Source organism: Rhinoderma darwinii, chromosome 7 (assembly GCF_050947455.1).
Source record: "Rhinoderma darwinii isolate aRhiDar2 chromosome 7, aRhiDar2.hap1, whole genome shotgun sequence".
NCBI classification, from domain to species: Eukaryota; Metazoa; Chordata; class Amphibia; order Anura; family Rhinodermatidae; genus Rhinoderma; species Rhinoderma darwinii.
In genome coordinates this window covers 27,360,826-27,382,716 of record NC_134693.1, presented here as the reverse complement: position 1 = coordinate 27,382,716, position 21,891 = coordinate 27,360,826, and the positions used below count along the sequence as shown (strand labels likewise).

Sequence of the window (21,891 nt, the reverse complement as noted above, 5' to 3'; positions counted from 1 at the left end):
TCTCAGGATCGGTTGGGGTCCCAGAGGTCGGACCCTGCACTGATTAGAAATGTATCACCTATCCTGTGGATCGGTGATCTATAGTGATTATGGGAAACCCCTTTAAATTGTGGATTTGTCTGTCACACAGACTTATTGATTTATCTGTACTGTTAAGAAGACATAACAAGGACATTACGAGGGCTCTGAAGAGCCCTGTACACCCATGATGACCCGGATACCACTGTTCGCCATCCAATACTGCGATCAAAGTTTTGTAGTGGAATGTAAACCTTGGTCATGAAGATTGAACAGCTCTGAAAATCTGCAATTGTTTTGCTGATAAAAGCCAAATTCTGGCAATGTTTGTATATCTAAATGAAAGTCCCGACCAGCAGAACGCTTTAATTAAATGACTTTTTGTGTGTAAAATTCCTTTTGTTGTCAAACGATCTGATTGAGTGTAGGGAATGGTGAGCTCCTGTATAAAATGCAAATGAGTAATTCTGTGGAATATCTGCACGGTGAGATCGTTGTGGAGGTAAGTGTCTCAATGTGGAGATATTATTTGGAGTCATTAGCTCTGGGCACTTATAAAACACCATATTGTTTTCGGATTGCCGCATTTCTTGTTAAACCAGATGTTTGCGTCTCACTAAGCACTTAAAAGTATTCCCGTGGTTTATCTGGAAAGCGGGGGGGGGGGGGTTCTCATAAAAAGAGGTACAAGATCTGTCGCAAACTAAGACAAGTCAAAGGTGGTATAGGAAGGAGAAAAGTGTCTAGCAGGTCAAATAAGATGCAGCAGATTTATCATACAGCGTGCACCACTAGGATGATTTTGGTGCATCTTCTGACTGCCTGATCTACATTCACACTGTCTAAATCTAAGATTGTATTAGTACATCTGCCCCACTGTGTCCGTGTAATGGTGTTACTGAATAAGTACTTTTGAGGCTCTCCTCGCGCTGGCATTGATGGCTTCTGGTTTTATGGGAATCGAGGACGGATTCACATGCTGAGTGTTAATCTGACTGTCAAAAAGCAACAGAAACCTGAAAGAACTAACGCACGTGTAAACAGCCTAAGGCCCTGTTCACACCTGCATCGAGGGTTCCCGTTGTTCTGCTCTGTTAGAGGAGCAGAACAAGGGAAAACCTGAAGCAACAGTTCCGTTGCACCACAGATACCACCGGCAGCCAACAGGACCCATTGACTTCAATGTGTTCCGTAGGCTTTCCATCAAAGTGTATGTAGTTTTACCGGAAACAATAGCGCAGCATGCTGCACTATTGTCTCCGGTAATCTCGACCAGATCTGCGATGGAGACCCCTAACGGAGCCTCCAACGCAGATGTGAACAGGTCTTAGGCGGTTTTTCAACTTTTGCCGAGAGCATATGCTTGACTTTGCATTCATTTTTTTTGCAAGATGCACAAACCATACAAAAGAAAATACAATCACACGTTTATATTTGTAAAACAATCATTAGGTAGCAGTGCTATGGCAACAGTGATCTATTGTGCAATAATATTTATTTCTTATAAATCATCTCTCCCGACAATGTTATCAATTTCACTTATCATGGAAACTCATACTCAGCAAATCATTTAAATTATGAATTAAAATTCCATACAAAATATTTCAATTTAATTTCTAAGCAAGTAATCAGATTTTGCATAAAAATTATTTTTCTGTCCGTTCGTTGCTTCTTACAACACACAAATTACAATTAATTCACATGATAAAACTTTGCACATACTCCAGCAGGTACTTCTAATGTCTTTAGCTCCAATGAGCCTCATGCTGAACAAGGTGGAGCTGTAGACTCGTATGGAGATGATAATTTTCGGGCAGACGAGGGGGTGTGTGACTTTTGGATGCGTTCCCTAAAATAACAGAACAGAATATTTAAATGTGGACTGCAGTGTGGATACATTTGGGATTAGTGGGGCCCCCAGAGATTGACACTACCGGTCATAATTTAATGGCATATCCTAGCGATATTTCCTAACGTTGTCAGATTGGAATACCCCTTTAAAGCGCTAGTGTGAAATTAAAATTTCACAGTGTTCTCAGATCATCATGTACAGGACCTTTGTAAATCCTTTCACTTTATAGCTCAGTCATCTGTGCTTCTTCACTAAAAGGAAATTTTCGTTGCCTGTCATGTTACAGTCGAGCTGCATCCCGGTCCCCCTGTCTACAAGCCTGCTAGCGGACATTACACTTTGCCTTTTTTCCTTAGTGCTCATGCATATGTGCCTTCCGCTAGCAAGTTCCCTCTGCATATAGCTTGTAATTCCCTGTATAGGTAAAATACTTAAGGGTAACTAAATTTTCAAATAACTTCTGACATGTGATTGTGATATATCAAGTTTTGATCGGTGAATGTCTGAGCACTGAGACCCCCACTGATCGCTAAAACAAAGGGGCAGAAGTGCTCGGGTGAATGCTGAGTCGCTTAGGTTCTGATTAAAACATAGGGAAAAGAAATGGAAACAAAAGGGAGGATCCTATAGGGCGCTGCTGCGTGGTTTTGAGAAATAATCAATGATGATAAATATAAAGATATATAGATATTTATTGAAACAATAAGGCTACGCGTTTCGACGCTGTACTAGCGTCTTCCTCAGGCCGTAAAAAATACATACAAAGAGGTTGCTTATATACCAACAAGGAACCAACAAACAGGAAGGGAATAAAGGTCATACAGGGGAAAGGTCAAAAGTTGATTATGACGTCATAAGCAACACAGGTATCAAGAGATAATCTTAAAATAGGTTGTTTATGAACAAATGGATAACTGTACCTAGGGCAAGAAAAACGGAAACAGTACCAATATTAATACCCTAAAAAATCCAAAAATTGACATTCATAAATTAACATACATACAATTATGATCAGAACAGTGCGTCCTTCAAACGCAAGTTTAGAAAGTTAAAAAAGATTCATTAAAAACTTGCAGACTATAAAATAAAAACAGTAATGGGTAATAAAAAAATGGAAAATTGTAAAAACTTGCAGAGGAAACGCCGAAACGCGTAGCCTTATTGTGTCAATAAATATCTATTTATATATCTTTATATTTATCATCATTGATTATTTCTCACAACCACGCAGCAGCGCCCTATAGGATCCTCCCTTTTGTTTCCATTTCTTTTCCCTATGTTTTAACTAGCGGTAACCACCCGGTTCACCGGTTTGGATCCTGGCAGCAGCACCAAGTGGATTGATCTACTGCTTTTATCATACATCAATGTGGTGAGCATAATAGACAACGTTCACGATTCTTTTTATCACATTGACCTGCACCATGTGGCGCCGTGCTTTTTGCTTCTCTGTTTATTTTTAGGTTCTGATTGGCTTTTCTCGGAAAGCCGAGCAATTGGTGTACAGGCTTTTTTACACCAATAGTTCGGCTTTTCGAGAAAAGCCGATTAGAAAGAAAGCGGCTCAGCACTCACCCGAGCACTTCTGCCGCTTCATTTTAGCGATCGGTGGGGGTCTCAGTGCTCCGACCCTCACTGATCTAAACTTCTGACATGTGACTATGAAGTTTTTTGAAAGTTTAATTACCCTTTAAACTATTTTAGATATTGATCTATCAAATAAAAAAAAGCAACACAGCCTCTGGAAAATGTGTGCAAATACTCACTAGACCCCCCGACTCAGTGTCCCACAATTATAGAAAAATCCAAGGATGAGGCAGTGCCCCATAGATAAAATGAAGAAAAGTGAAGGTTTATTCACCCATATGAATCTTTTCTGCCCAACTCCATGGGGCCTTGAGAAAGGTCTATATATCTCAGCAGGGAGGATGTAAAGTGCTGCAGTATTTCAAGTCTCTTTCTACTCTGCCCCATATTGAAATTAATGGATTGTGCAGCCTGGGGAGTCTATGCTTTTGGGGAAGGAATTACTAACTTTTCCACTCAACCGTAAAGTTTGGGCAAAGGTCCAGCTGTTAGGGAGTTGGAACAATATACTTCATTCACCCTCATGTGCCACAATCAAGCTTTGCCCGTGTTTCAATATCTAGAATATTTGGAAGGAGGGAAAGCAGCTGGTAGTACCGAATGTCTCATTTAAAGGTAATACTCTTACTAGTGGCTACAAGAAGATTTTGGATTGGCTTTCTGGTCTTTTGATCAATAAATACGTCATGCCTATGGCACTCAAAGTAGATGGTCGGACCTATCTATACATTCTGATGGGCTACTTACTATATTGGCATCTACGGTAGGTATTATTTCATCTGTATACTGTCTAGAAATGACCCTATAGTTAAAGGGAATGTGTCGCTAGAATAATTTTTTTATTTTTATTTAAACAATCATTATTTGAGTGATTACACATTGTTTTAATTTTTTTAATTTTTTCATAAGTCAGGAAATATTAATTCGATTCTAATTTATAACATTTCCATGTGCTGGCCACTAGAGGGAGCAGTTCCCAAAATTGCAGCATGGCCAATGTGGTAAAGCAACCTCATTGCTTTATGCTGAAAAATTTGGGGTAGACACACTCGCTCTAGTGTCCTCACACAATCCCCCCTCCCTTATTCTGGCTAGTGCCAGGAGAAGGAGGGGTTTGAATCTTCAAACCTCCTACACTGTGTGATGCCATTTTCTGAGCGAATGCACAGTGTAGGAGGATTAGATACAGTGCTAAGCAGACAGTATAACACAAACATACACGAACATAATACACACATCACATACACAAACATAACTTACCTGCTCCTGCCGCCGCTGCCGCCCCCCGCTCCTATTCCTTGCGCCTTCGCTTCCTTGAACATATGGCCGGAAGCCATCATCTGACTGTCCGGCAGCAGCTTCCGGTCCACATGAAAATGGCGCCGAATTTCGCTCTGCTAACGAGCTTCATTTTGTCTGTGTGGGAGCGGCGCATGCGCCGTTCCCCTACAGACGGCGTACACTGCAGTGAATGGAACGGCTCCCGTTCGCATTCTCTATGGGGATGTATGTGCCGTATTCCATCTCTGTATGTGTTGTTAATCGACACATACAGAGATGAAAAAAAAAATGGCAGCCCCCATAGTGAAGTAAAAGTAACACAAAAAAAATAAGTAGAACACAAATAAATACAATTTATTTGAATATCACACTAAAAGCAATATAATAAATTCATGACACCTTCCCTTTAATCTACATAAATGGGAAAAGGGATGTGGGTTCCATAACAGAGAACCAATGGACTAATATTTTGGAAGCTGTATGGATTGTGTCTTAGTGAGGCAGGTCGCTTGTCACAAATCTATCCCCTAAGTACATTTTTGATATAGGTGTGGGCAGTGATTCTAATTGCCCAAGGTGCTCTGAAGAAGGGGCTGAGCATATTCACATGCTGTGGTTTTGTGTACACCTTATGCCTTATTGGTCAAAATGATAAAAAAGATCAATGACTTATGACGCCAGTCTTTTTGGGGTGCCTCTTGTATACGTTGTGCATTCTTGGATGCGCCAGGTAACTTAACATTTAAACGTCTGCTTTATATAGCGAGAAAGTTAACAGCCTTACATTGGATACAAGATAATCCAGCCACTAAGAGGGAATACATTGGTAAAGAAAATCGGATACTGTTAATGGTGAAATATGTGCATCTTAAAAGGAATGCATGACTGAAGTCCAAAAATATCTGGGGCCCATGACTGGACACTCCAGAATTGGCTTCAATGGCACTAAGTAGAGACAAATTAAGATTTAGGCATCATGCACATGACCGTAGCCGTGTGCTAGGCTAGTGATTACATCACGGACGGCCACGGAGTGTCATCCGCGAGCCATCCGCAAATCACGGACCGTGCAAACCATGGTCGTGTGCATGGGCCCATAGAAATGAATGGGTCCGCAATTCATTCGCACTTTTGCGGATGAATTGCGGACGCAAAAACACGTTTGTGTGCATGGGGCCATACTCTACGGTACAAGGGTTCTGCACAGTATAGGTCTTGAAGACAAGTTGGGAGGTTTGTAGTAATGGATAGTTCTGCTTTGTTTTAAGATATCCTTTATTGATGGTTTATCTTTAGTCCTTCCTGTACTTTGATGAAGATGTTATTGGATGTACTGCTACGATCTTAAAATGCTTTGTACCAATACTCCGTGTATTCAGACTATATGATGTATACTGTTATTACATGTCTGGAGTGTATCTGCTCTCACTTGACTATACCGAGGAGGGAAGGGAAGGTTTTGTATTTTTCTCTGTTTTGTTGTAACTAAAATGTTTGAACATTTTTATAAAAAGTATTTGATTTAAAAAAAAAAAAAATGGAGAGTCACTGTAGATTTGCTTTGAAGGAACTGATATAAAATTCTGAAAAGTAGCTCCAATGTGGGGCTTTACTTCAACATATATTATAAAAAGTCTACAAAAACGATTCCAAAAACCTAATAAAATGATCATTTCACTCATGGCAGATCTTTAATGCTGATGTAATGACTATTTAGTGGAAATAACCATGTGGTACTTACTGTAGAACTTTGTCTCTTTCAAAATTTGATAAATAGCGCCCCGTTTTTGAAAGAAATGAAGTTCGGAAGCAAGTTGCTGTTTTGCCACGTGCGGGTTTGTCTATATTATATCGACCGACGCCAACTGGGTTCTGCAAGATTAAAAGTACTTACGATTATTCAGTGAATTGATATGAAACGTTGGGGGGGAAATCGGAACAAAATAATCACAGAAATCCTTTAGTGGATAAAAGGAAGCACAATGGGGGGTGTACATTTTAGAACTTTCTTTCCTATTCTGAGGAAAGAAAAAATAAAAAAAGCCAAAGGGCATCAGCCAATGTGCTCGAAAGGGGAAAAAAAATCGTTACTCGTTTTTATTGAAGTTTCAATGTCAAAAACGACAAACAAAAACGTGCAGGCAACACATAGCACAAATGCAAAATCCTGAGCGGTAGCTCCATAGGTTGACCTGAAGAAGTTTTTTTTTATACATTCACATAAGCATTTATATTGTTTTATATTTATTTTAAGACCTCATCTAAAGCTGTGTTCACATCTGCGTGTGAAGCTCCGTTTGGAGCACTATTTTTTTCCGTCAACATGACGGCCACCTCGGCTTGACCCAACGGACCCCATTATAAGTCAATGGCATCAGTCGTGCGCTGCTGGAGTCAGTTGTATGACGGATCTGGCACATCGCTGTGGCATTCGTTATAAATGGCCTAAAAACATAGTCCTAGTTCACACTTTATAAGCACACTGTAAATGGTATAAGGGTATGTTCACACGGCGGGGGTCCGTAACGGCTGAAATTACGGGGATGTTTCAGCCTGAAAACATCCCCGTAATTTCAGCCGTACCGGCATGTGCAGGCGCTTGAACGCCGCGTCAATTACGGCCGTAATTAGCGCTGCTATTCATTGGAGTCAATGAATAGCGGCTCCAATTACGGCCAAAGAAGTGACAGGTCACTTCTTCTACGCGGGCGTCTATTTACGCGCCGTCATTTGACAGCGGCGCGTAAATATACGCCTCGTGTGAACAGACAAACGTCTGCCCATTGCTTTCAATGGGCAGATGTTTGTCAGCGCTATTGAGGCGCTATTTTCAGGCGTAATTCGGGGCAAAAACGCCCGATTTACGTCCGTAAATAGGCCGTGTGAACATACCCTAAAGGTATTTTTACCTAACTGACTACCACAACTAATACACCTTGTGCACCAAGCATACAACACACTTAGGCTGGATTCACACGAACGTGGCGTTTTTGCGGACGCAAAAAAGCGGCGTTTTGCGCGCGCAAAAATCACTTGCCAGCTCCGTGTGTCATCCGTGTATGATGCGCAGCTGCGTGATTTTCGCGCAGCCGGCATCATAGAGATGAGGCTTGTCGACGCCCGTCACTGTCCAAGGTGCTGAAAGAGCTAAATCTTTCATCACCCTCGACAGTGAATGCCGAACACAACAGCGAAAAACCTGTAAAAAAAAAAGATAAAGTTCCTACTTACCGAGAACTTCCCGGCCATTGCCTTGGTGACGCGCCTCTCTTGACATCGGGCCCCACCTCCCTGGTTGACGCGGCAGTCCAAGTGACCGCTGCAGCCTGTGATTGGCTGCAGCCTGTGCTTGGCCTGTGATTGGCTGGAGCTGTCACTTGAACTGAAGTGTCATCCCGGGAGGTCGGACTGCAGGAAGGAGACAGGAGTAATCGGTAAGTTAGAACTTAGTTTTTTTTTACAGGTTCATGTATTTTGGGATCGCAAGTCACTGTCCATGGTGCTGAAACAGTTTAACTCTTTCATCACCATGCACAGTGAATGTCTCCCGACGTCGCGGACCGGAAATTTTTTTGCCGTTTTCGGCCAAAACGAGTTTGGCCGAACCCGGTGAAGTTAGCTTCGGTTGTCGGGGTTCGCTCCTCGCAAAGACACTCCGTTTGGATGCTTGGAAACAGAAAAGCACGTGGTGCTTTTCTGTTTCCATTCATCCTTTTGACAGCTCTTGCGCGAATCACGCAGTTCGCACGGAAGTGCTTCCGTGCGGCATGCGTGGTTTTCACGCACCCATTGACTTCAATGGGTGCGTGATGCGTGCAAAACGCCCAAAGAACGGACATGTCGTGACTTTTTTTCAGCGGACTCACGCTGAGCAAAAACCACGGACATGTCTGCACGGCCCCATAGACACATATAGGTCCGTGCAACGCGCGTGCAAATCACGCGCGTTGCACGGACGTTTTTCACGTTCGTCTGAATAAAGCCTTACAGAGCTTCCAAAAAGGATCCGGCATGACTTTCTGTCAAATCTCTTAGCAGATGTGAGGAAGGGCGCTGATGACTTCCGTACAGAGGAAAACAGTGGTTTTGTTTCATAGGAGCCAGGTCCCGGAGAATTCTAGGAAGACAATAAATAAAATAACAGGCAGGATCAAATTTTTTATCTAAAAGGTTTATATAGAATCCATTCCAGCTGCCAATTAATACACAACCACACTCAAAGCCAGCGCCCTCTAATATAGAATATAGAATCACCTTTAGGGTATGTTCACACGGCGGGGGTCCGTAACGGCTGAAATTACGGGGATGTTTCAGCCTGAAAACATCCCCGTAATTTCAGCCGTACCGGCATGTGCAGGCGCTTGAACGCCGCGTCAATTACGGCCGTAATTAGCGCTGCTATTCATTGGAGTCAATGAATAGCGGCTCCAATTACGGCCAAAGAAGTGACAGGTCACTTCTTTGACGCGGGCGTCTATTTACGCGCCGTCATTTGACAGCGGCGCGTAAATATACGCCTCGTGTGAACAGACAAACGTCTGCCCATTGCTTTCAATGGGCAGATGTTTGTCAGCGCTATTGAGGCGCTATTTTCAGACGTAATTCGGGGCAAAAACGCCCGAATTACGTCCGTAAATAGGCCGTGTGAACATACCCTTAGTATGTTATTGGTGCTTCTATAGGTTAATAAATGGGTGTTCTTTAATAATTGCGTTACTGAAGTTATGTCCCATTAGCAGCACAAAGGTGAACGGACATGTGGCAGAATTTTATACGATCTTCACCTGAACGGGATGTGCGAAAAAAATCTATTCACATTCTGCAGAAACAACCCCATTCACATGTATGAAATTTATGTTTCAGTCACAGAAATTTCAGCAACTAATCTGCTATGTGTGAATATACCTTGATGCTTAAAAATAGGCTTTTAAAGTAGACAAAGTAGGATTGCTGGCAGGAGATTATTAGGCTGGATTCACACAAGCATGTTACGTGCGTAATGGACGGAATGTATTTCGGCTGCAAGTCCCGGACCGAACACACTGCAGGGAGCCGGGCTCCTAGCATCATAGTTATGTACGACGCTAGGAGTCCCTGCCTCGCTGCGGGACAACTGTCCCGTACTGTAATCATGTTTTCAGTACGGGACAGTAGTTCCACGGAGAGGCAGGGACTCCTAGCGTCGTACATAACTATGATGCTAGGAGCCCGGCTCTCTGCAGTGTGTTCGGTCCGGGACTTGCGGCTGAAATACGTTCCGTCCATTACGGACCGAACATGCTCGTGTGAACCCAGCCTTAGGCTGCAGTCACATGTGGCAGATTTTGTTGCCAAAATTTCTGCAACTCAAAATCACTTCCATTCCTCTGAATGTGGTTGTTTCTGCAGCAGGTGCAGGATTTCAGCAAGTTTAGTTCAGATGAATGCAACTGATTTGCAGTTGCAGAAATTTCTGCAACTAAATCTGCTGCGTGTGAATGCACTCTTAGGCCCCATGCACACGACCGTAAAAAATCTCCGTAATTGCGGACCGTAACACGGTCCGCAATTACGGACCAACCCAGTTCTATTGGCCACGGACACCTTTCCGTATCGCTACGGATAGGTGTCCGTGCCGTAGAACCGTGCCGGGAATTATGGAGCATGTCCTACTTTTCGTTTTTTATGTGCATGAGGCCTTAGGCCCGGGTTCCCTCGTAGCGTAAAAGCTGCTGAATTTCCACAACGGAATTCTGTGCAGAAATTCTATAGCATGTACAGTAGCAGCAAAGTAAATTAGATGTGAACAAATGTCATGTACACGCTCCAAAAAAAAAAAATCTGCAGCGAGAATGTTCATAAATTGACCTGTGCTGTGGATTTAAAATCCACAGGATGTCAATTTCTGCTCTGTATTCGTTGCTCTTCTGTTCTGGGGATGTAAAACCTGCAACAAATAGCCCAGTGTTGCGACAGAAACGCTGTGATTCCGCTGAAAAAAAAAATTGCTGATGAGAAAGTTTTTTTTAACATTTAAAATGAGTAGAAAAGCTTATACTTAACCCTGGCCGTTGTCATAGTGACACATTCCATCGTACTGAGTGAAGCCCGGTGACCTGGGATGACATTTCATCCCATGTGATTGCTGCAGCCAATCACAGGCTGTATCGGTCACATGAGTTGCAGCGTCATCCCAGGAGGCCGCACTGCACTGACAACAGAGGGATGCGTTACCACGGCAATGGCCCTGGGTAAGTATAGACTTTTTTTTTCCCCCCATGTACTGGTTTCCACAGCGGAGACGCCATCCGAAAAAAAACTGCACCACAATTTGAGTTCTAGGTCGGATACACTGCGTACTTTTACGCAGCGTATTCGACCCATGGGAACCCCACCTTACCATTTATTCCATCTATTGAACTTACAACGGGTCGTGGCCAGTGGGTCAGTGAGCTGCAAAATACTCTTTCTGTGGGGACTCCCGGGTACTGAGAAATTTTCCCAAACGTGCCCTGTTTCATTTTCTGCTCACTTTCCAATTCTTCAATAAATGATTTGACTTTGTATTGTCCAGGCTCTGACTGATTATTTTTCTGTATATAAAAAAAAGATGGATTGAGTTGACCTTAAATATACATACATATATGAGATAAATCATAATTTACACAGTATACATGTAGTTAGCCCATGTAGCGGTCACATTTTAAACCAGTAGTTATGAAACCCAACATAAATAATACTTTATCATCTATAAATGGTAAAACCTACTGTCTATAGTATGAAAAGGAACAGGACGTTCTTAACCAATATGGCCGTCACTACAACCCTCACAGTGTTGGTCACCCAGCTTTCTTGGAGTACTAGCTTACCTGCGTAGTTCTGCAGTGATAAATCCTCCCTGCATTCATATCTGCTGTTTAAAGCCCCTTCCTTGAACTATATTTTGAACTTATGGGGGGGACCCAAAGCAAATATATATAGTTAAACCAAAGTTCCACCTTTCTAGCTGTATATATGTAATCATACTTACAGGTGTAGCAAAGTATCCATATGGAATGGGCTCTGATCTTGATCTAGTGAATAGGTCATATGGTCCTCGTTTACCCACAACATGTTTTAGGGTTTCATCTGTGGAGCACTTGATATTGTAGGTTCCTGGACCCAGGTCACATCCCTGGAAGATGAAATTCACATTAAGGGCTTGTTTACACGAGCATATTATACGTCCGTGCGACGCGCGTGCTTTTCACGCATGTCGTACGGACCTATGTTAGTCTATGGGGCCGTGCAGACAGTCCGTGATTTTTGAGCAGCGTGAGTCTGCTGTGAAAAACTCACGACATGTCCTATATTTGTGCGTTCGCGCATGCCACACGGAAGCACTTCCGCGGGACGAGCGTGATTCGCGCAACAGCTGTCAAAAAATGAATGTAAACAGAAAAGCACCACGTGCTTTTCTGTTTACAAACATCCAAACGGAGTGTCATAATGATGGCGGCTGCGCAAAAATCACGCAGGCGCGCATCATACGGGGCTGACACACGGAGCAGTTAAGTGCCTTTTGCGCATGCAAAACGCCACGTTTTTTGCGTGCGCAAAATGCACACGCTCGTGTAAACCAGGCCTAAGAGAAAGGAAAATTACACATGGTTCCTTTCCTACCACAGTCACTCACAATGCTGGCCGCTGTGCGACATTTACTGCTCTCACTGTCCATGATGCCTTTTGAGCTTGCAGACTTTGAAGTCCTTTCTTCTATTAATGCATAAGGGTTTCCTCCTTTTCCATAAGATCCAGGTCCTGGGTTACTGTTCTGCATGGAGGACACAGAAGTGGCCATATTGGTTACCTGTATAATGCTAAACTATGCGCACAAAGAGATTCAGATGAAAAAATAAATGAGGTATACAACTACAGACAAATGCTTTTCCGCTACATACTTGACCTGGAATATAAACTGCTTTCCATTAAAGTATTAATAATATTAAATATATACACCTATAGATATATAGTATATGCAAACTATTTGGGGGATTATCAGAAGTATACAAACTTGAGACTGTTAGGGCATGATCACACGTGGCGGAATTGCAGTGGAATTCTCCAGCGGTCGTTTTTTACATTTGTTTCAATACGTTTTTAGGCAAGTTATGCACTGTCTGTTGCGGAGAAGAAGCGGAATTTCACTGCAGATTTCAGCCTTTGCAATGCAAAAACTGAAATCTGTGGCAAGTCCGCTGTCTTTTCTGCAACGTCTGAATTACCTGTCAAATATGCAAATGTTGGTGCAGATTCGTTGCGTAAATGCCCCAAATCTGGACCAACTTTTGCAGCAGAAAAACTCTGCCACGTCTGAACATGCCCTGTAGCCATCTTGTCCCACCGCTGACTGACAAATTTCTCTCCTTATGAACAGTAAGGGCTTGTCCACACACAACGGAATTGCTGCAGAAAATTTCTGCAGCATTATGTTGAAAATAGCAGAAATTCCGCTGTGGCAAAAACGCATTTCCATTTCCTGCGTTTTTTTACGGCAGAAAATGGTGCGTATTTTTCTGTGGTTTTCACAAGTCTGTGAGATGGTGACAGCTCCTCTGAAAAACACAGCAATTCTGGCCTCTTTCCGCAGCAGGAATTGACATGCTGCGGTCTGAAAAATACGCACCGCAGTTCAATTTCTGCACAGAATTTTTACGCAGCGTGTGGATGAGATTTGTTAAATCTCACCCACCTTGCTGCCACTGTATTCTGCTGCGTTTTTTCTGGCCACAATTCTGGACGAAAAAAACGCAGGAATTCCGCAGCGTGGCGACGAGCCCTAATAGGAAGAAATCTGTCAATCAGTTACGGGAGGGAGCAGCAGCTCATGAATAAGCGAGACCTTCTGCGGGATGTCAAGGATTAAAGTATAAGATCTCCAAAAGGGAGAGCAGTAAAACGGAGATGACATGTTCCCTTTCAAGGTAGTCATCCAAACCCGCTGATTTCAGCAGAGGGCTGACTATCTAATGTGTATGGGGGTCTCCCTACTCTCCCCCGACAGCAGATGTCGGGGAAAAGAAAGATCAGGCATGTTTAAGTTTTAAGGTCCCTAATCCTTGGTTCCCGTGGGAGATAGAGGGGTCTGACAGCAGCTTATTTCTCTCTCTCCATTGAAATAAACATGCTCGCTCGGCCGAGCAGAACATGCATGTTAATAATGTAGTCGAGAGGAATAGCTGTCGGCCAAAGTGTACGGTCAACTTTAGTGTCTTTAGATTTTTTTGCTTATTCCTATAAATTGCCACATGACAATTACAGACGGAAAACATTGAAAATGCTTCACCTTTGAATCTTCTTTGAATCGTACATCTCTGGTGCTGCACACTCCCCGCACACTCGATGGCTTCTCCTCCATCAGGTCCACAAATGACTTTGCATTGTATCGACCTGGTCCCATGCTTTGTTTCTATGGTAATAGATATATATTTAAGATGTCAGACCATGGGATACGGTTGGCCAAAATATAACAATCTACATCTAATCCTCATCTCACCAACAAGCGCTTCCTCTCCCAGGTGTCTTTATAGAAAAGATGAGGCATCTCCGTCAACCTTTCTGTTTCTTCCGCTCTTTTCCATCCAGGTGCAGATGCATTTCTCTCAAGAACAGATGGATTAAAATGGCTGAGTACTGCTTCATATGTCCCAGGACCCAACCGTCTTCCCTGGATTAAATTATAGTATTATGCCACACTCTTAATACAACAATCTAATATGCTCTAAGTGTGTAGCCCTGACAGGTTTTGCTGCATTAGGCCCCGTTCACACTGAGTTTTTTTTGCGGGCGGAAAAATCTGCCTCAAAATTCCTTCAGGAATTTTGAGGCAGATTTTGACCTGCCGGCAGAACATTTGCCGCGTTTTCCGCACGCGGCCATTGAGCGCCGCAGGCAAAAAACCGCCACGAAAAATGTCACTGGGAGGTCAGAGACGGAAACGCCCGAAGAAAGGGGATGTCACTCCTTTTTACCGCGACTGTAATCAGTGTATCAGTGGGAGGCCATTTTGGGTGTTTCTTGGCGCTGTTTCCGACACGGTTTTCGTCTGAAACATCACCAAAATACTCCGTGTGAACTAGTCCGTACTGTTCTTTTAAAGGAATACAATAGTGTAAAAAGTAATCCAAACATCATACTTGTTTCTGGAAAATTCTGGATGTCAACAATAGCCATCTTTGCAGCTCTCACAAGGGTGATCACCCAGCTTTCTTGTTCTCCTGAATGGTAAATCTGCCTAGTTATCCAACAACGCATACCTACTCATGTATCTCTCCCTAGGAAAACTGGGTGATAACCTCTGTAGTAGTTGTAAAGATGGTTAGCACCCAACTTTCCCAGAAACAGATGTAAGATAGAGATTACTGAATAGAATATTTGACAGTTTTACAGACGAGGACAATTACTTTTATGTTAAAAAGTGTCGTCATCCCCCAACAACAAGCTGATCACAGGGTGTACTGCCATTGCACCAAGGTGATCAGCTGTAATCTTCAGGGGAACCCTGCAGTAAGTGTTCAAACCCCTGCAGCGCCCCCACAGGGTAAATGAAAGTGTAACTATGTCTTAGTGACATGTCAGAAGTTTGATCATTTGGGGCCCCCCCACTGATAGCTAAAACGAAGAGGCAGAAACGCTCAGGTGAGTGCTGTGCCACTTTATTCCTGATTGGCTCTGCTCGTCTTTGCTTGGAAAACTGAGCAAGCGGTGTACGGACTAAGGCGATATTCACACAAACATGTGCGTTTTGCACGTGAAAAAAATGCAGCGTTTTGCGCGCGTTGCAGTTCCGTGTGGCATCAGTGTTTGGTGCGTGGCTGCGTGTTTTTTTGCGCGTATGGCCTCGTTATGACACGTGGTTTTAATGTTTAGAAACATAAATGAAGGAGATCGTTTTATTATTTCCTTAATTTCGTCAACAACTGTAGCGCGAACCACGCGCGGCACATGGAAGTGCGTCCGTGTGCCGTGCGCGATTTTCACGAACCCATTGACTTCAATGACTTTGATGCGCGAAAAACACTCAAGTATAGGACATGTCGTGAGTTTTACGCAGCGGACACACGCTGTGTGAAAAACAAGGAATGTCTGAACGGCCCCATTGACTTACATAGGTCTGTGTGACGCGCGTGATTTTCACGCGCGCATCACGGACGTAAAATACGCTCGTGTAAATAAGGCCTAATAGACTTTCTATGTAGCCTGCACATCATTTGCTTGCAGAGCCAATCAGAAATGAAGCAGCACAGCACTCACCTGAGCGCTTCTGCCACTTAGTTTCAGCAATTGGTGGGGGTCCCATTGCTCGGACCCCCACTGATCGAAGCTTCTGACATGTCATAAGTTTGATTTCAAAAGTTTTATGAATGTAGCTACTTTAAGCATTACATTTGTTCCTCATAGGGTACTTGAAAAAAGTTTTTTCGTAGCCAGACAACCCCTGTTACGTTAGTTTTTTTTAAACAGGTGTCCCGATGTACTCTAAACTTGCCACCACCATAAATAAGTCAAATGAATTGCAGCTAATGTGTGATCTTGCTGTTTCGTATTATAGACCACGTTTTACTAGCTCTAGTATATTAATGATGGCCCTTTTAATGTCCTTTGGCTGGTGGTATCTTTACTCACCAGCTCTGAAGTTGCCCTCTTGCAGTATGATACTTGTGTATATGTGCCAGGCTTCTTTAATTCAGGATACACCGCTGACACATCAAATCTGCGGGATACGGGAGAGAAACATGCACATAGCTGTAAAATAACAATACAATTCTGCTCAATGATTAACTTTCATTTAAGGATTTGGTAACTTAGCTGCACGTTAACAACAAATGTCAGTGACCATAAACCATGACTGTTTTACATGATGATAACGACATTTTGCCTATGTCCATATTACTTCATTAGGGAACTCAGAATTCTGAATTGCAAAATTCACAATTTGCCCAATAATATAAGTTTAGTGATCCCAGAAATATATGTTAACTGTATGTATGTAAACCCTACATACATTAAATATATATATACCCTCTCACAATTCAGCCCGTGCTAGCTGCCGTGGGGTAACATGCCATCATTCTGACATTACAATCCATGCCGTCACATGACAAAGTTCTATGACTGTATTGCCACTGAGCCTGCCAGCGATGATACACTCACATGACTATGTGCGATTACCATATACATGTGATGTCAAGGATGGCACAGTTAAAGCTGGCAGAACTCTGGCTCTTATTTATGGTATGCACAAAACTTTTTATTTACCCAGAAAATCCTTTTTAGGCCTTATTTACACGAGCGTATTTCACGTCCGTGATACGCGCGTGAAAACAACGCACGTCACACGGACCTATGCAAGTCAATGGGGCCATTCAGACATTCAGTGTTTTTCACGCAGCGTGTGTCCTCTGTGTGAAAGTTACTGCATGTCCTACACTTGTGCGTTTTTTGCACATCACGCACCCATTGAAGTCAATGGGTGCGTGAAAATCACGGACGGCACATGGACACATATCCGTGTGCTGTGCGTGATTCACGCAACAGTTGCTAAAGAAATTATGAAAAAATGAAAAACACCTCCTTCAGTTTATTTTGCTGACGTGGTATGCGTGCCATACGGTTGACATACACGCGTAAAAAACGCAGACACGCACCATGCACTGATGTCACACGGAACGGCAATGCACGAAAAACTTTGCGTTTTTTTACGCGCGCAAAACGGACACGTTCGTGTGAATTAGGCCTAAGGGTGTATTCACACAAGCAGGTTTTGTTCAGGTTTTTTAATGCAGTTTTTTTTAAGTCAAATCCATCTGTAGATCATAAAGGGAGAGAAAATTTAAAGGACAGAAACTAGTTCTACTGTTGTTTGAATGCACTCCTTGTTATGGCTTTAAAAACTGCATAAAAAAACCTGAATACCTGCCCCGTGTGAATACACCCAAACAGAAGTAATGGAAACACAACCTATGCCCTGATTGGACAAACATTCTCATGTGTATTCATTATCCGTATCTGAAAAACTTTTCCTTAAAAGGGAAAATATGATCCCCCCCCCCCCCCATAAATTAAAGTGTAGCTAAACGTTTGACAAACTTTTCACATGTCATAGTGACATGTCAGAAGTTTGGATTGGTGGGAGTCCGAGCACTGGGAGCCCCACCAATCGCTAGAACGAAGCAGATGAAGCACTCGCATGAGCGCTCAGCCGCTTCGTGTCTGTTCGGCTTTTTCCGGAAAGCTGATGTATCGGAGTACGGACTCATAGACATTCTATAGAGTCCGTACACTGATACATTTATTTCCGGAAGAAGCCGAACAGACACGAAGCGGCTGAGCGCTCATGCGAGTGCTTCAGCTGCTTCGTTCTAGCGATTGGTGGGGTCTCAGTGCTCGGACCCCCACCAATCCAAACTTCTGACATGTCACTATGACATGTCAGAAGTTTGTCAAAGGTTTAGCTACACTTTAAGGGCATGACCACACATGGCGGAATTCCTCCGCAACTGTCCGCATCAATGCCGCACCTAATCCGGGTTGCGGATTACGGCTGCGGATCTGCACAAAATGTGCAGAAAATTGATGCGGACTAGCTGCTGCGGACTGCGGGAAAAGTGCTTCCCTTCTCCCTATCAGTGCAGGATAGAGAGAAGGGACAGCACTTTCCCTAGTGAAAGTAAAAGAAATTCATACTTACCGCCCGTTGTCTTTATGACGCGTCCCTCCTTCGGCATCCAGCCCGACCTCCCTGGATGACGCGCCAGTCCATGTGACCGCTGCAGCCTGTGCTTGGCCTGTGATTGGCTGCAGCCGTCACTTACACTGAAACGTCATCCTGGGAGGCCGGACTGGAGACAGAAACAGGGAGTTCTCGGTAAGTACGAACTTCATTTTTTTTTACAGATACATGTATATTGGGATCGGTAGTCACTGTCCCGGGTGCAGAAACAGTTACTGCCGATCGCTTAACTCTTTCAGCACCCTGGACAGTGACTATTTACTGACGTCTCCTAGCAACGCTCCCGTCATTACGGGAGCCCCATTGACTTCCTCAGTCTGGCTGTAGACCTAGAAATACATAGGTCCAGCCAGAATGAAGAAATGTCAAGTAAAAAAAGCAAGACGCATCCGCAGCACACATGACATGTGCATGACAGCTGCGGACTTCATTGCGGAACTTTGAATCTCCATTGAAGTCAATGGAGAAATTCCGCCATGAGTCCGCCACTGCTCCGCAACAGACAGAGCATGCTGCGGACACCAAATTCCGCTCCGCAGCCTATGCTCCGCAGCGGAATTGTACGCATCGTGTAAACGAACACTGCTAAATTAAAGTGAAAGTCAATGTAGAAACGGCTCCGCTGCGGATTAACGCTGCGGAGTGTCCGCAGCGGAATTTAAGTGCAATTCCGCCATGTGTGAACCCGCCCTTACAATTGTAATAAACGTCAGTACTGCTGAATATTCCCTTTCCTGCCAAAGTGAAATTCTTGGCTGATTGATTTGTTAAAAAAAAATTAGTCTGATATATGATCTAAAAAAAATTAATGAAATTTCCCATCTTTCAAAACTGATTTTATTCAACGTCAGTCACGCAGATGAACATAAAAAAAACGAAAAAGAAAAACGATGTACACAGAGCAGCGGCAACATTGTAGTTCGAGCGCAAACAGTTATAAAGATCACCGATCCTCAGCAGCGCCGGCAATCGCTGGGTAATGTGCGGGGAATATGCCTCTGGTCTTCCATTTCGGGAGGGCATTGTACCTGGCACTCTGGCAGCCAAAAGGAGCACCTGCAAACTTCTTCCCAGCCATTCTGTGCCCTGGTCGCTATAGCAACGGAGACGCCTGCCATACTGATGAGCACTACCTGTCACGTGACAACAGCCTGCAACCAATCTGCGGCGAGACCGAGCGGAGTAACAGGTTTCTCGTACGTGTTCGTCTTGTCGTGTCTTAAAGGGCCCACGCAGTGTTAGTTTCGCCTTCCTGATCACACGCTTACATAAGATCTAATATAATAGTAGAAATAACTAGTTACATGTAGATGAGCATGGGGCGCTGACTGACAGATCACGTGAGATGCCTTCTCATTGAAACACTTGCATTTGCCTTTTATATATATATATATTTGAGACAGTGGCGGACACAGACTGCAAAAGGCCCCTGTGCAGATAATGTGCCAGGGCCCCCCCCCCCCCCACCCCGCAAACTTCTCATGGCCGACGGTCCGCTTTCAGCTGCATCGCTGGGTCTCCTAAGTGACCCAACAATGCAGCACTAGCAGCCGGGGCGTCACTAAGGCTGGGTTCACACACACACTATTTACGGACGTAATTTGGGCGTTTTAGCATTGAATTACATCCGAAAATGCGGCTCAAAAGCGTCGGAAAACATCTGCCCATTCATTTGAATGGGTCTTACGATGTTCTGTGCCGATGGTCATTTTTTTTTACGCGCCGCTGTCGAAAGGCGGCGCGTAAAAAACTGCCTGTCACTTCTTCAGATGTAAATGGAGCCGTTTTCCATGGACTCCATGGAAAACCAGCTTCAATTACTTCCGTAGTGGACGCAGCAAAAGACGCCTGCACATGCCATTATGGCTGAAATTACGGTGCTGTTTTCTCCTGAAAACAGCACAGTAATTTCAGCCGTAACAGACGCTGCCGTGTGAACATACCCTCAGGGCTTAAAATGTCCGGGAAATAGCCCCAATACATATGTGTCCGCCCCAAAAAAAAGTGTGTGTATAGGAGACAGCATAGCATATCTATAGCACTACGACCCTATAAACTATGGATAGGATTAGATACAGTGGCTGAGCAGACAGTATCACACATGATAGGATTAGATACAGTGGCTCAGAAGGCAGTATCACACATGATAGGATTAGATACACAGCTCAGCAGACAGTATCACACATGATAGGATTAGATACAGTGGCCCAGCAGACAGTATCACACATGATAGGATTAGATACAGTGGCTCAGCAGACAGTACCACACATGATAGGATTAGATACAGTGGCTCAGCAGACAGTACCACACATGATAGGATTAGATACAGTGGCTCAGCAGACAGTATCACACATGATAGGATTAGATACAGTGGCTCAGCAGACAGTACCACACATGATAGGATTAGATACAGTGGCTCAGCAGACAGTATCACACATGATCGGATTAGATATAGGGCCCAGCACAGTATCATACATGATTGGATTAGATACACAGCTCAGCAGACTGTATCACACATGATAGGATTAGATACAGGGCCCAGCTCGCTGACATTGCGGCTCCAGCGCTGGACCCAGGAAAGGTAAGAATAATAATTTTGCTTCTTTATGTGTTACTGATTATTTTTGTGTGTTTGTGTTTTTTTTACAGGTTCGGTTGTTGGACTTCGGATACGAGGACTTCAATGACGGCGTTTTTTTTATTCTCAATAAAATGGTTAATGAGGGTTGTGTTTTTATTTCAATAAAAAAAATTTCTATGTGCTTGTATCTTTTTAAACTTTATTATCACCGCCTTAGTAATGGCCGCTGGCTGATTGACAACCTCCATTACTAAGGCGAGGCTTAATGTTAGCCGGTGCAGAGTCTACACTAACCCCCATTATTACCCCGGTACCCACCGCCACCAGGGGTACTGGGAAGAGCCGGGTACAAACCAGTACCCGACCAGCTGTAGTGACGGGCAGGCACCGGGGTGGCCGCAGGCTGGTAGTATTAGGCTGGGGAAGGCCAAAAACAGTGGCCCTTCCCACCCTTGTAATGCTGCCTGCTGCTGCTGTGTTGTATCTGGCTGGTTATGAAAATTGGGGGGGACCCGACATCGTTCTTTCCAATTATTTTTTAAATGACGTGGCGTCCCCCCCATTTTCATAACCAGCCAGATACAATAAAGCAGCAGCAGCCTAGCATCACCAGGGTAGGAAGGGCCACTGTATCTGGCCTTTCCCCTCCTGATAATACCAGCCTGCGGCCACCCCAGTGGCCGACCATCACTACAGATGGTCAGGTACTGGATCGTACCCGGCTCTTCCCAGCACCCCTGGTGGCGGTGGGTACCGGGGTAATAAAGGGGGTTAGTGTTAGCCTCTGCACCGGCTAACACTAAGCCCTGCCTTAGCAATGGA

The 21,891-nt window shown here is 43.9% G+C and overlaps 1 protein-coding gene across 2 annotated transcripts; it reads right to left on the bottom strand.

The window, feature by feature from the left end:
• Nucleotides 1-1,462: 1,462 nt before the first annotated feature.
• CIMAP2 (ciliary microtubule associated protein 2) lies at nucleotides 1,463-19,840 on the bottom strand. 2 transcript variants are annotated; one of them, XM_075833045.1, is made up of 10 exons: nucleotides 19,436-19,840; nucleotides 16,382-16,469; nucleotides 14,253-14,423; nucleotides 14,043-14,165; nucleotides 12,393-12,530; nucleotides 11,748-11,891; nucleotides 11,143-11,310; nucleotides 8,727-8,855; nucleotides 6,480-6,610; nucleotides 1,463-1,867 (listed from the first exon to the last, which is right to left on the bottom strand). In XM_075833045.1, the coding sequence occupies exons 1-10, from the start codon at nucleotides 19,564-19,566 to the stop codon at nucleotides 1,780-1,782; spliced, it is 1,311 nt and encodes a 436-aa protein (XP_075689160.1). In that variant the 5' UTR covers nucleotides 19,567-19,840; the 3' UTR covers nucleotides 1,463-1,779. The 2 variants fall into 2 exon arrangements, with proteins under 2 accessions (XP_075689160.1, XP_075689161.1); XM_075833046.1 differs by having other exon boundaries at nucleotides 1,464-1,867; nucleotides 19,517-19,836.
• Nucleotides 19,841-21,891: the final 2,051 nt, after the last annotated feature.